We start from the raw sequence: 13,392 nt of genomic DNA on the forward strand, positions 1-13,392 counted from the left end.
CGGGAGGGGGGGAGGGGAGGAACTTTCTACGTCAGGTTTTAATTTATTCGTTTCATGAAAGATGCGTTGGAATCTTGGGTGAGGCTTCTCTCACAGTCTTCCTGACTGTAAGGTGGAACACTGGTGTCAGTGCAGATTGTCGGGGCAAACTTGTCATGTTCAGGACTCCTAATGAGCAGCAGAAGCCCGTTGTGAAGAGCAGGAGTTCGGCTGTTCATAATAAGACACTCTTCTCTGTTTGTTCTGGGGGTTTTGAGGAATTTTCTTTTCTTTTTATTTTTTATTTTTTAATCTATTTTTTTTTCCCCTGGCAAGAGGATGTGCTTAAAATCGAGGACCTGACTTCAAACTTGTCATGTTCAGGACTCCTAATGAGCAGCAGAAGCCCGTTGTGAAGAGCAGGAGTTCGGCTGTTCATAATAAGACACTCTTCTCTGTTTGTTCTGGGGGTTTTGAGGAATTTTCTTTTCTTTTTATTTTTTATTTTTTAATCTATTTTTTTTTCCCCTGGCAAGAGGATGTGCTTAAAATCGAGGACCTGACTTGCAGGGCTGTCAGCTCGTTTACTGTTCCACACTGTGGTAATTGATAGCGCCAACTGATAGCCTTTGTCAGCTTTAAGTGTCTCTAAATTTTCCTGAGCTTATTAGCAGATTAGTGAGTTCTGTGCTGGAGGAAGTGACTAGTAACGCACTTTGGTATCTCCATTTGAGATGCCATTGCTTTTGCTTTGTGTTTTTTTAACATTGCTTGCTTTTATAATGGGGTTTGGTTTAGATTCCTAAAATAATTTGGGAGGCTGTAACTCCATGCCTGAGATGGGACCACTCACTATCCTTCGAAATTTAAGACTTGGTGTTTTGATTGCAAATGTGACTTTTTATAATGTAGATAATTGAACTGGGCTGAGACATCTTGTCATTGTTGTTTTGTTGTTGATTTTGCTGTGGGTGTGGTATAAAACAGAAAAGAAAAACCTAGTGCTCACTGAATTGATGATTTTTGGTACTGGATGGTCTCTGATGCTTGACGTCAAGTCAACAATACATGGGTGTTTGAGACTCCCTTATGGGACTTGAAACTGGAGTTGTATAGTGGTTAAATAATGCCACTCTTCCTTGTGAAAATGGCTAAAAATGTGGGTTTTAACTACCGCTTTTCCTGGGTGCTTTTTCTACAGCTGCAGGGAAATCGACATTTGTGGAGATTCTCAAACAAGCTGATGAGGAATGGGAAGTTGTTCCTGAGCCCATAGCAAGATGGTGCAATGTTCAACCCAACTCTGAGGAGGATTGTGAGGTATGGCACAAGAAACTGAGGTTTCTTTTTGAAAACTTTTTAAAACAAAAAAAACCAAAACCAAACCCCAGTCAAATCTTCTAATTTCAGAAGACCAGTACATGTGATAGATGAAGTCTGTTAGAAAATGTATGTGATAGCAACTTTTTTCCTGATTCTTATCTCAGTATTTGAGTTCCTGTTTTCCAGTTTGCTTGGTGAATTGTAGAATAAATGTTATTTATCGTCAGGATGTAGATGATAAAAGCTGTAAAAGCCTGTTCTGTTTTATGTATAAAAGCAAAGGATGGAAAAAAGAGAGGACTTCTATCAACTGTGAATCAGCAGAGGATTCTCCAGGTGACCTGGAAGGTGCCCCTTAAAATGTCTAGGAAATAACTACTGCTAAATGGTTTGTAGTGGGTTTTTTCCAGTCATCTGCCTGTAATTTTGTTGGCAATCCAGCTCCGATCGAGTGGCCACAGTCCTGGCTGTGTGGAGCTTTTGAGGAACTGTAGAAGATTTTCTTTTTTAGTTCTGCCAAAAAGTACAGCGTGTTTTGATGAACTAAATGGAAGCTTTTAATGGAGGTGTGACATTCTGTGGTGTGGAATATCCCATTCACAGCTGGAGTCAGCTCTCCTGGATCTGTTCCTCCTAGCTTTCTGCCCACCCCAGCCTGCTTGCTAGGGGGAAGAGTGGGAAAGGGAGAAAGCCTTGAGGCTGTGCAATAGCCAAAACACTGTTGGGTTATTAACACTGTTTTGGCCACAGTGACAAACTGCATCACTGTATGGGCTGTTATGAGGAAGGTTAACTCCATCCCAGTCAGGTCCAGTAAGTTTAACATAAAATTTCAAATCCATCATAGTCATCCCTGAAGTTGGACTTATTAAATTGCTCTTTTCTCCTCTTGCCTTGGCTGGTTTGCAGAAACAGGATGTTATATATGACTCCTAAAATTAGTCAGGAGACACAAAAAGGTTCCTTAGGACAAGACAATACTCAGTGTTCAACTGTTTGTGGGTGTGTCTGTGGGTGTCTTAAAGTCTTGTCTGCCTTGTCAATAGCTTGCAATGTTCTCGCTGTTGTCTAATTCACACAGTACCAGCAGCTGCTGCCATAGAACAGCACAGGACTGCACACCAGCTTGGTTGTATAAATATTGTACAGCCCAAACAACTGGCCTTTGTTTTTTCCTCATTTCCTTCCCCTTCCTGACAAAAGTCCTCTGACTTGTGGGAGGTTGCTGTAGCTGTATCTTCTCTGCTTGATGACAGAGTAGGGGGGCATATCCTGGTTAGTGGCACCAGGCTGTATCACCTGACTCTTAACAGGCTTCTGTCCTATGCCAGCTGGGACTCTTCCAAGCAGTTCCCAGGCAGGTTTGGGCAGTAAAATAGCCCAGGGCTCTGCTGACAGTGCACTGCACCTAGTTGTGTCCTTTCGGAGGCTTCGGAGCTGTTGTGCTGTGGACAGTGCTCTGGGGTGCTGCTTGACCAGTGTCAGAGCATGGTGCTGGACTTTTTTTGTTTACTAGCTCAGGTATAGTTGCAGGGAATTAGAGGTGAGGATGAAACCTGGAATTCTGGAATCTTTTGAAAGTATGTCAGTATTTGGATTCAGTGTTAATGTAACAAAAAGATTCAGACAGAAGCAGTCATCTTTGGTAGGTTGGGTTTTTGGTACCCCGAGTCACACAGATTTTGTTTCTGTGAGCTTCAGTGACTCTTTCAAGGTTTTGGATCTCCATCATGGGCTGAGGAAGATCTTTGCTCTGGAGTCCATTCTGAATCTCCCAGGTAAGGCGAGAGGTCTGAAGATGCTGTCAGTAGCTGTTACTGTAGGAAGAACTGTAATTAATAGATGGAAAAGCAAAGTAAGGCCAGCTTTAAGCTCACACTTGCCAGAGTAAAAGGAACATGTTTTTTTCTACCGTGTTGTTGACTTTTTTGTACTGATAGGATGTTTTCTTTTATTAAACCTTGTAAAGAGTGATCAAAGTATTTTGGTACTTGAGCACGTTGGCATTGTGGATTGTTGAGAGTTGCTCATTCAGCTCAGTGCCATAGGAGTTGCTCTGGCATTTATGCCTTGTATTACAAAGAGGATTGAGAGGTAAATGAAGCAGATGTAATCCTGAAATAAAGGCTAAACAGCTTTAACGTTGTAGAGCAATTCTGTTTCACCTTAATTGTCCACCTTCTTCACTTAAGGGATCTCTGTATTTGTTGACAACCAGGAGCTGACCACATCGCAGAAGAGTGGCGGAAATGTGCTTCGGATGATGTATGAGAAACCAGAGAGGTGGTCTTTCACTTTCCAAACATATGCATGCCTGAGCAGGATCCGGGCTCAGCTCAGTTCCCTTGATGGCAAGCTCAGGGAGGCAGAGAATCCTGTTGTCTTCTTCGAGAGATCTGTCTACAGTGACAGGTATGTTGGACTGGAGTCCTTCAAGTGAAGATCAAAATTCTCCTAAGTAAAACTACTGGTTAGAGGGTTTGTAGTTATGTTGTATATCCTCAAGTAACAGGATGTGTAGTTTCTCATTTGTCTGAGGGAAGTTTTTCATGCTTTGTGCATGTGCGTTTCCCTCCAAAGAAAGGAGAGGAGCAGGCATCAAGAAGAGTCACAAGCAATTTCTTCCGTTGTCACTTACTCGTGTTTTCTTTTATGGTCCTTGATTACAGACATAGCTATTTGCTAGTGCTGTACCCTGTAATTCCGGTTTTGGAAGTTTAGATTTGATAATCAAGAAGGTTAGATTTGATATCTAAGCTGCCAATGTTACTGCTTCTTGTGGACACATCTCTGGCCAGCTCCAGTGGCCATAGAGGGTGAGGATACCAGCTGTTTATTTCCACTCCAGGCATGCCTTAAAGAAGTTGCAGAATTACTACGCTCAGCTTTTTTTCTATTTACAGTGCAGTACTTCAGGCAAACAAAACGAGAACTGTGTTCAAGCTAACTTCTGTTTCCATAACTATTTTGTGTTCACAGGTACATCTTTGCAGCTAATTTATACGAGTCTGATTGCATGAATGAAACCGAGTGGACTATTTACCAAGACTGGCACAGCTGGATGAATCAGCAGTTTGGTCAGAGGCTGGCGCTGGATGGCATCATTTATCTCAGAGCCACTCCCGAGGTGTGACCTCACAGAGAATGAGAGTGCATGTTCTGTGCCTTGCCTGTAAAATTCGATCTTTGCTTATGCTGCCATAGAAGTTTGTTTTTTTCTTTAACTATAGGGTTTAACTATGATTTAGACCTTTTTTATGATAACAGAATAATGTGCTTGCAGTCAACTCCAGTAAGGTCACAGCTCTGTGTCACTGCATGCCACTGTGTTTTAGGGATTGCTTTGGCTCTCTTAGGCAAAGGAACAGTTGAAAAATGCTTGTTGAAATGTGATATTCTGAAAACCTTGAGCTACCCTTATCTTTTGCTGTAACAGTCCTGATGATTTCAGTTTAGTTCAGGTTGCAGTATTCTGAAGGCTACAATGCCTGAGTTATGATTAATCAGTCTGGAAATACTTGAAGAAAAGAATGTTCTTTCAAATGTAGCTGTTGTATTTTTGAATAAAATGTGATGATAATGGTTTTCTAATTATAAAAACAGAATATATGGCAAGAGCAAACCAGAAAATACCACTGGAACTGAAAACTACAGTTTCTCTGAGAGCTTTTTTGTTAGGCTTGCTATTGAGGGCGTTTTTGTTTTTGGTTTTTTTAATAGAGAGAGATATATATATATAGAGAGAGAGATATATATATATAAAACCTTTTTTTTTCCCCTCCTTTAAGTGAAGAACATATATTGAAATTGGAAAGTACAACAGTTTAAACAGTTTTGGTTGACTTCTTATTGAAGCTCTGGATGTGTTCAAGACAGGAACAAATGATTTACTACATGGGAAAACTGGGTTCCTGAGAGCCCACAATCTATAATGACATTTTGAAATGCCTGTCTGTGCTCTTTTCATGCAATACACAGGTACCCCTTTTTTTAATAAAGAGCTTACTTGAGACTTTCCTTGTAGCGGAGAAATTACATGATGCATTTCCTTGAGTCCCCCTTTGATTTTGTCTGTAGTCTCCATCAGCTGAACATGGCATAGTGTTTCTTTGCTAGTAAGATAGTTAGCAAGTTGAATATTCATCTCTGGCAGAAAGTGGCATATTGAGCACAGTAGGAAGGGTTGGCAAAAGGAACTTTCACAAACTAGACTTCCTTTGCAAAACCAATCATTTTTTAAATTATTATCTTTTGCCTTTAGAAATGTTTAAATAGGATTTACTTGCGTGGACGAGATGAAGAGCAAGAAATTCCCATTGAATATCTGGAGAAGCTTCACTACAAACATGAAAGTTGGCTTCAGCATAGGACACTGCGGTAGGGTTTGATTAATGGTTATTTAAGGATGGATAAATCTTTGTAAGGATGTTCCATAATGCTTTTTCCACCAGTGAAACTTCAGCTTCTCCTATGATACATAAAGTTAAAGTCTAGGAATGTTTCTATCTGTGGTTCTTTAGTAGTACTGGCTTGACAGCATGTTAGTTATCACTAGGACGTGTAATGTGCCTTGACTTCTCTTCACATAGAGCTCTGAATAGCAGAGGATTCAGCTGAGCTAATTTAATACGCAGTTGAATTTAACTTTAGGCACTGGGGGAAGAGAATGCTTGAGAATCAGTTGTGTATCTTAGGTGCCACTGTAAATTCAAGCTGCTTTATATTCAGAGTTTGTGGCTGTAGTTTATAGTTGCAGTTCTTATGGGATTCTTAACAAGGAAAATGCTGACAGAGACTGGAACAATGGGTACTTGTTTTCAGCTACTAACATTTTTTGTGTTCATATCCCAATACAGAACAGATTTTGAGTATCTCCAGGAAATACCTATTTTAACATTAGATGTTAACGAAGACTTCAAAGGCAAAAAGGACAGATATGATCACATGACTGAAAAGGTAAGATTTCATAAGCAGAACATACTGATGAGTGAGGTTTATTGCCAGCATGTCAAAAGGAATTCAGGACACTTCTTGCATCCGAAAGTGTAGCACTGTTTGAAGCCAAACTAGACTTAGAACCTGTGGTTCTTCATGGTATTTCCTACATAAAATTTCCATTAAAAAAAAAAGGAAAAAACAAAGGGGAGGAAATGTTCCAGGCATATTTGAGAAGACTTTGACTAGTAGCTTTGTTTGTAAATGGAATTTCTGATTTAAATATCCGTCAACTGTTCTGAAGTCTTCCTTGTGTTAGTTGTGAATGTGTCTCACCTACAGGACTAGTGAATAAAAACTTTGGTGCCAGGTACTGTGAAAATACAGTACAAAACCAGTGTAAGGGAAAACTGAATGATGAGTTTTATGAACCCACAGCTGAATTCTGATCTGAAGCAAGGAGCCAGTGGCAAATAATTTTAGGTTTTGTAGATGTTTCTAGCTAAACAAAGATAGGTATGGTCTGCGCCCTGTCCTGGTTCACATGTCATAGCAAAGGGCAGTACAGCTGATGCAGGCAGGCATCCTTTGCTCTAAAAATATACTTCAGTGTATAACCATCCATTCTAAAATATTTAAGTCATGGAGTTGCATTCAGATAATGAGCAGTCTTACAGCCTGCTGCAATATTTTTAGCCACCTTTATTAAATTGACGCTATCATGAAAGTTTTTCCCTTCAGTTGTGTTCATGAAAGTGTTAGTCAAAATCCTCAAAAGCGGGGTCTGAAACTTGAGGCAATACTTTTCAAATGTAGCTTTCTACTTCATTTGGGATGTAACACAGAATATTCATCACAAGCATTTTTTCGTTTTATTTGAAGGCATGGAAAGAATACTGTCTATTTGATCTAAAAAGAATTCAAGTTGAGATTTCTGTTTGCATTAAGATCTAATCTTTAGCTCAAAAAGGTGTAATTTTTAAAGCTAGGCAAAACCATCAGCATTTTAGCTGTTCAGGTATTTGGTATTTGAATCTTGGTGGGATTCAGCTGAGGAAAACTTGACTTTTATTTGAGTAGTTGCAATGAGTTACACATATTTCTGCTCTTTGCAAATAAATTGTTTACCTCACAAGAAGAGCAGCTTTGTCCTTTGATCTCAGTTGATCCTCTGAAAAGTAGAACTGCTCATCTGATTAAAACCAGTCTTCATGGTATTTGCTCTTTTAAACCTTGATACTTGATGGAATGACTGGATGTTGCAGCTGTGGAGTGAATATGCTTCCCATCTGCACCATGAGATAAGGCCAAGCCCAGGCACCTACACAGGGATTTCAGAGGAGTTTACTTGTGCAGAGCTGTCAGGTTATCTGGGAACAGCCTAAGCCCGTGTTGGCCTTATTTTTTTGGCATTTCTAAATTTCCAGATTGCAAGTGGAGTCCCAGAACTGCTACGCTTTTCATAAGGCTGCATGCTTGGGCCTTCAGTGTATGCTCATGTCCAGTGGGGACCTAAAACCTGCCTGCTTCCTTCTTACCTCTGCTGTGACGCTCGCATGCAGAGACCTCTCCTGAAACTAAGCCTAGTGCTAAAGTTCATCGTGCGCTACTGCTTTTGGCCCTTTCTGAAGTGGAGAGGGGCTTTCTTATAATACCTTCCTGGTTAGAGCGCTGGCACAGTTACATGTTCCCTTCTCTCCAGGAAAGGATTCTGACCTCTTATTTTTTCTGCCTTCTTGAGCCCTCAGCTAGGAAAGGAAAGGTCACAGGTGGAGAATGTGATCCAAGATCTGTTTCCATTTCACATCAGGAATTTGGACAAAACAATTACAGATGTGCTCTGTGTATGAGAGCCTCTGCCAAAGGAATGATAGCATGTTCTTTAGAAGATTGTCGATTCCTTTCTAGGCAGTAGTCTAGCTTGAGGGGACAGAGAGGAAAATGCTCCCAGTTCAGGCTGTATTGCAGCTAGTTGCTAGGATGTTCCTGAAACTGGGAGATAGGAGTTGTGTGTTCCTTGGGTCTTGTTGTATTTTAAAAAAGGTGGCCTGACCCTTGCTGCCATATGTTCCTACCCCAAGTCTGTAAAGGGAGGGATAATTACCCTTTTGGGAAGGGAGCATGACAAGGCAGCACACATCTACGGCAAGAAGCACGTTCTCTGCATGTTGTCTTCCCGCCACCTTTGGTAGTGACCGGAATTTAAGATGTTGCCTGAAGTGACCACGCTTAGGAGTGTAATGGTAGCACGCTGCCTGGTTTGGATCCCGTTCTCATGCCATTGCATGGATTATTTAAGGTACTTTGCTGGTTTTTGATGCTGTCTGTGGGATCAGGGATTTCTGACTCAGCGTTCCAGATAGCTTTCTGTGGGCCAGTATTAATTTTTAGGTAGCTGTAGCCATTTGAAGCACTCTTCAAATACTGGAAATGGAGTTCAACAGTACCTGAACTCATTATGGAACTGCTGTACAGTATCAGATTTTTTTCAGGAACTGTGGTTTTGCTGGGTAATGTTACTTGCTATCCTCAAATTCCAAGTAATTAGGTATGTTGGATTTGTTCACTGATGTGAAATGTGAGCAGTGTTCTGGCAGTGGGTGTGACTTGGTGTTTTCCAAATGCTGGTATTTTGAGGTGCTCACTATCTTCCTTGTGTTTAGGTTAGACTTGCTTTTAAGATAAATCATTTGCAACATAGGGGCATAGTTTAAGACCATGGGAGGAATGAGCATCGTTCCACTGAGTGTGTCTGTGCACCTGCTGAATTACAGGTATTATGGATGAAAAAGTTCTTGGTGGACAAGAAATGGCATAGCTGAGCCTAAGATTGTTTTTCCCAATTCCTGTTTCTATAGGTTGTAGTAAAGCATAAAGCAATGGGGAGGTAAATGTAGTTGCTGTGTGTTTCTGTTGGTAAAGACTTAGTTTGATTGACCATATTTGTTTCTTTTTGCAGGTCAAAGAATTTTTGAGCATGTTGTAATCCTCTTTGAAGCGCAAGCAGAGTCAAACTGTTCCAAACATCTGCGTGACCAAAGTCTGAAGTGCAGCTTCTGCTTTTATAGAAGGCCTCTGGAGAGGCAGGACTCAATCCTGTTGATTTAATTGCGAGGAACAAACAAGCTTTGTGAATACGAAATTATTAAATAAATCACTAGGTCTGTTCAGTATTATATGAAGTAACACACATAAATTCTGAAGATACTCAAATTCCAAGAGTTCCCAAATGTTTTGCCTGTTTCTAATCAGAGCAGTAAGTTCTTCTGGAGTATTTTATTTTATTTTTTTAAATTTATTTTGTGCCCAGTAGCTATTTAATTTTCAAGAAGGTAGTGGGTTTTTAGATATCTTGACTGGTTTTAGTGGAATTGACTTGTACTGGATGTCTCATTGTTTGGAGAAAGGAAAAAGTAAACCCCATTTTTGCTGCTGAAGGAATTTTACTGTAACCCGGAGTTTTATATTGTAAGGTATAAAAAACCCATCATCTGGCAGTTTTGGTAGTTGAAGTTCTGCACAGAATACACTGAAATAAACCAAATCCAAATATGGCTGAAATGCTGTAGGTATCCAATGAGGTTTTGATTGCGCACTGCAAATGAGGATATTGAGAGGCTTTCCATTGTTTAGCATGTTTAGTCTCTCTTTTTTTTTTTTTTTTATTTTTTTTTTTTTTAAATCCCCAAGCTCTTAATACAACAGAGATGCTTTTGTTGTTGTTAAGTCCTCTTCTCCTATGGAGGAGTATGTTTGCTTGATGGGTACCGTCAAAGGAAGAACATTTAGCAAAGGGCCTCCATCTGTAAATGACATGTTTCTAACCCTTCCCTTAATCACATTTTGGATGTCAGAGGTGGCTTTCTGCTTTGCTTCCAGCTTCTCCATTTGTTCACTGGGCCTTCTGGGTACTTACACGAGACCTGGCGGGCAGTAGGCTGTCCCTGTCCTTTCTCATCCTCATGTAGTAAGAAGGGGAGAGCTTTGTGGAGTAGCTGGTGCTCTAGTGCATTGTGTTTTATTGACTGAGCCACTTTCGTTTCAGATGCAGAAAAGACAAACTATACAGGGTACACATCTCAACATGGTGTTTTATGAGCTGCTTTGTTCTGCTTTAAACATTTCTGGATGATTGCACAGTTGGCTTTTGAATGCCAAAGTTTACTGTAAAGCATTTTATTGTCTGCTGTAGTGCCTGTGTTAACTGCGAATTTGAGATGCGATCCCTTCCTTTGTGGTTGATATTGTGTTGGCATGATCTAACCCTTGACTGAAAAATAAAGGTGGTTGGAAAGACTTTTTCAATGTTTGGTAGTGTTGGCTCTCTTGTCTCATAAAAGAAATGTTGTAGATTGGGATGTAATACTGGTACAGCAGAGGAATTTAGGAGTGTGTTCTCAGTGTATTGGGCATCCCAAGTCCTCTTAAGATTTCTGAAACACTGTGACTGGCTTCAGATTTTTTTTCACATGTGGAAAATGTGTTTATGGGATAAAGATACAGGATTATATAGAATGTGTCCTATGTATAACTTATTGATCAGTGAAAATGGTTGTATAGTATTTATTTTACTGTGGAATGTAGCCATAGTATGGTATAAAGTCTTGTTTTGGACTTCCATATTGCCTAGGAAAAGGAAAGCTTTTAGGATCTTTGTTCCAGAAATGAAGTGAGGTGGAGTGGATGAAGATTGAGTTCAGATTTTCTTTGAAGCAAATAGCAGAAGCTTTTCAAACATTCTTGGCAACACTCTGAACAGTAGCAACTTACTTTGACTAACAGTGCAATTATTCCTGTAGTTTCAACTTTTAAAATTGTGGATTTAATTACAGAATTGTAGTGACAGTGCTCATTGACAGGAGTAAACAAGCCTGAGCTCTAACGGAGACTTTCTGAACCCATCACAGAGCACACAGAAATTCTGTGGCATGTTATCTTTACCTCTTCCTTACCTGTGATGTAATGAACCACTCTGCCACTTAAGCCTTCACCCCCTTATCTTTTATTTTTACTTCTCAGTCACTTGGAGAACCTGTTTAAAGGCTTTTCACCTTTCACTTTTTAACTTGCTTATTGGTCATCCTTTTCTCTCTTTGTTGCTTTTTCCCCCCTCTTATCATTAGTTTGATACTTGCATTTTGTCATCCGTATTGCCCAGCTCTGCTTTTATAGCAAATGATGCTTTCCTCTGTCCATACGTAGGTCTTTGGGAATGGGTTTTAATGACAAATTGTTAGCTTTTTCACAATTCAGACCTTAGTGTGGTATTTCTTATTGAGCAGTTCCTTCAGTCTTTCCTTTATAGTAGGAATATTGGGAAGTTCTGTTTTCTGTAAGTCTACAAATGTCAGCCACTGGAAGAAAGATGCCCTGTGTCCTGTATGGCAGGTCACAAAGCTCTGCTGTTTCTTGAGGGACATTGGTAAGGAGCCCTTCACTCTTACATCCAAAGGACCTTCCAGTGGGATATGCCTGCACTCCTCATACTGTCAGGTGGCTTTATGGAAAAGGGGAGGATTCCTTCTCTAGCAAATGATTTCTGGTTTTGTGTGCTTCCACATGCGTTTGGTAGAAGTGCTAGATGGAGCTGGATACATGATTCTCTCTCTTTAAAGATACATGTGTAATTACATTCTCTAAGCATTCCATTGAGGTGCAGTTCCTACACTCAGCCCAACTTCCTAACTTGCATCCTGTTTGCTGATAGTGAACCTGCATGGTGTTCAGGCTTGCTCAGTATCTACCTGAAATGACTTAATCTTGCTGAAATAGCCTGCTGTAAGCTACTGAGCAGCTCATGCTACCAGATGTATGAGGGCAGGGGAGTTAGCTGCAGCCCTTGAGTCAAAGACTTGGGGGAGCATGGAAGCTGTCAGAAAAGAGTGTTTGTATTAGAAGGGTTTAGCAAATTACATTATCCCTTGCAAAGCTATTTGGGTTAACAGAAAACTTATACATGTCATGGAAAATTTCCAGCCAGAGCCTTAAAGTTACTGATTAAAAGGTGTTTCCAGACAGGACCTTGAGTTGCAGATCCTGGTTCTTGATTCATCTGAGTTCAGCTGCTTGTGTTGCATCCCCCATATAAACAGGCTGGAGTTGTTCCCCTGCACACGGTGACATTTCTGGTGGTACGCAAGATCAGCCCATGACCAGGGCTTGAGGATTCCTTTGCGTGGTCCTGTTGCCTCTTAGCTCATCATGGTGTTGGGCCATGGTTCACGATAAAGGGCTGTCTTGGACAAATGTACTTAGTGTACACAGGGTTTCACAGCAAAGCCCAGTCAACACATCAGAAATACAGCAGTAAAAGGGAGGGTGTATTGCTGTTAAAAGGTAACCTAAAGATTTGGGTCACTGGGTGCTCCTTGTTCATTTTGTTCATGCTCATTGATATACCTGGTGAGGATGGACAAGTTCTTGAATGTTTGCACTCGTTGCTCTGCCCTCTTGTAGGTGGATCAAGTTTGAGGAGAACATAGAACAAAGTGGGGAGTGATGGAGCAAACATCATGTGGCCACCTTGTCCCTGCACAGCTTGTTTCAGTTACGGACATGTATACAGAAAAGCTCAATAATGTGGGATATGGAGGCTTCTTCTCTCCGTCAGGTGGTGGGTAAGTAAAGCTGCTTTGGCTCTTCCCCTCAGCTCTTCCCTACAAGTTTCTATTAACCCTGATGATGGTTTTAATGAAAAAGCATTGCTTTTTCAATGAAAGAGGAAACATAAAGAAGTAATTTTCCAAGGAGTAAGAGGGACAACTAGAAAGTACATGGAGAACGATGACAGATAAATGAAAAGAGTTCTCAGTTCAGGAAGAAGTGTCAACTTCAGTGCTAACCGATGCTTACTTTGAACTGGTTTTTGGTGATTCTGTAGAATCATTTGGATCCTGAAGTAGATATCCTAAGATCTCATGAGGTGTATGTGAAAGGAATAGCACACACTGACTGAATTTATGTTATTTATCAGAAATGTATCAAGTGAAAGGCCACCTCTCTCAGGAGAGGGATACCTTGCAAGTGCAGGACAACTGCAGTTTCAGGTCTGTGGTCAGCCCACAGGCTGCTTTGGATGAGGTCCCAGGGTGGTGGCACACTGGAGGCTCTGTTTGGGATGGGGTGCTCCCTCCAGCGAAGAAGGGTGACGAGCAG

At 40.7% G+C, this 13,392-nt stretch overlaps 1 protein-coding gene across 1 annotated transcript; it reads left to right on the plus strand.

Moving 5' to 3' along the window:
* Positions 1–1,180: 1,180 nt before the first annotated feature.
* Positions 1,181–9,592, plus strand: LOC104400305 (deoxycytidine kinase-like; the record flags this gene model as incomplete). The annotated part of the gene is made up of 6 exons (XM_010018001.1): positions 1,181–1,299; positions 3,521–3,714; positions 4,282–4,429; positions 5,564–5,679; positions 6,159–6,258; positions 9,197–9,592. Coding segments are annotated over 6 exons (704 nt in total), but the record flags the coding sequence as incomplete, so codon positions are not given.
* Positions 9,593–13,392: the final 3,800 nt, after the last annotated feature.

The sequence above is a fragment of the Nestor notabilis genome, unplaced genomic scaffold (assembly GCF_000696875.1).
Source record: "Nestor notabilis isolate BGI_N333 unplaced genomic scaffold, ASM69687v1 scaffold17, whole genome shotgun sequence".
Taxonomy (NCBI): domain Eukaryota; kingdom Metazoa; phylum Chordata; class Aves; order Psittaciformes; family Psittacidae; genus Nestor; species Nestor notabilis.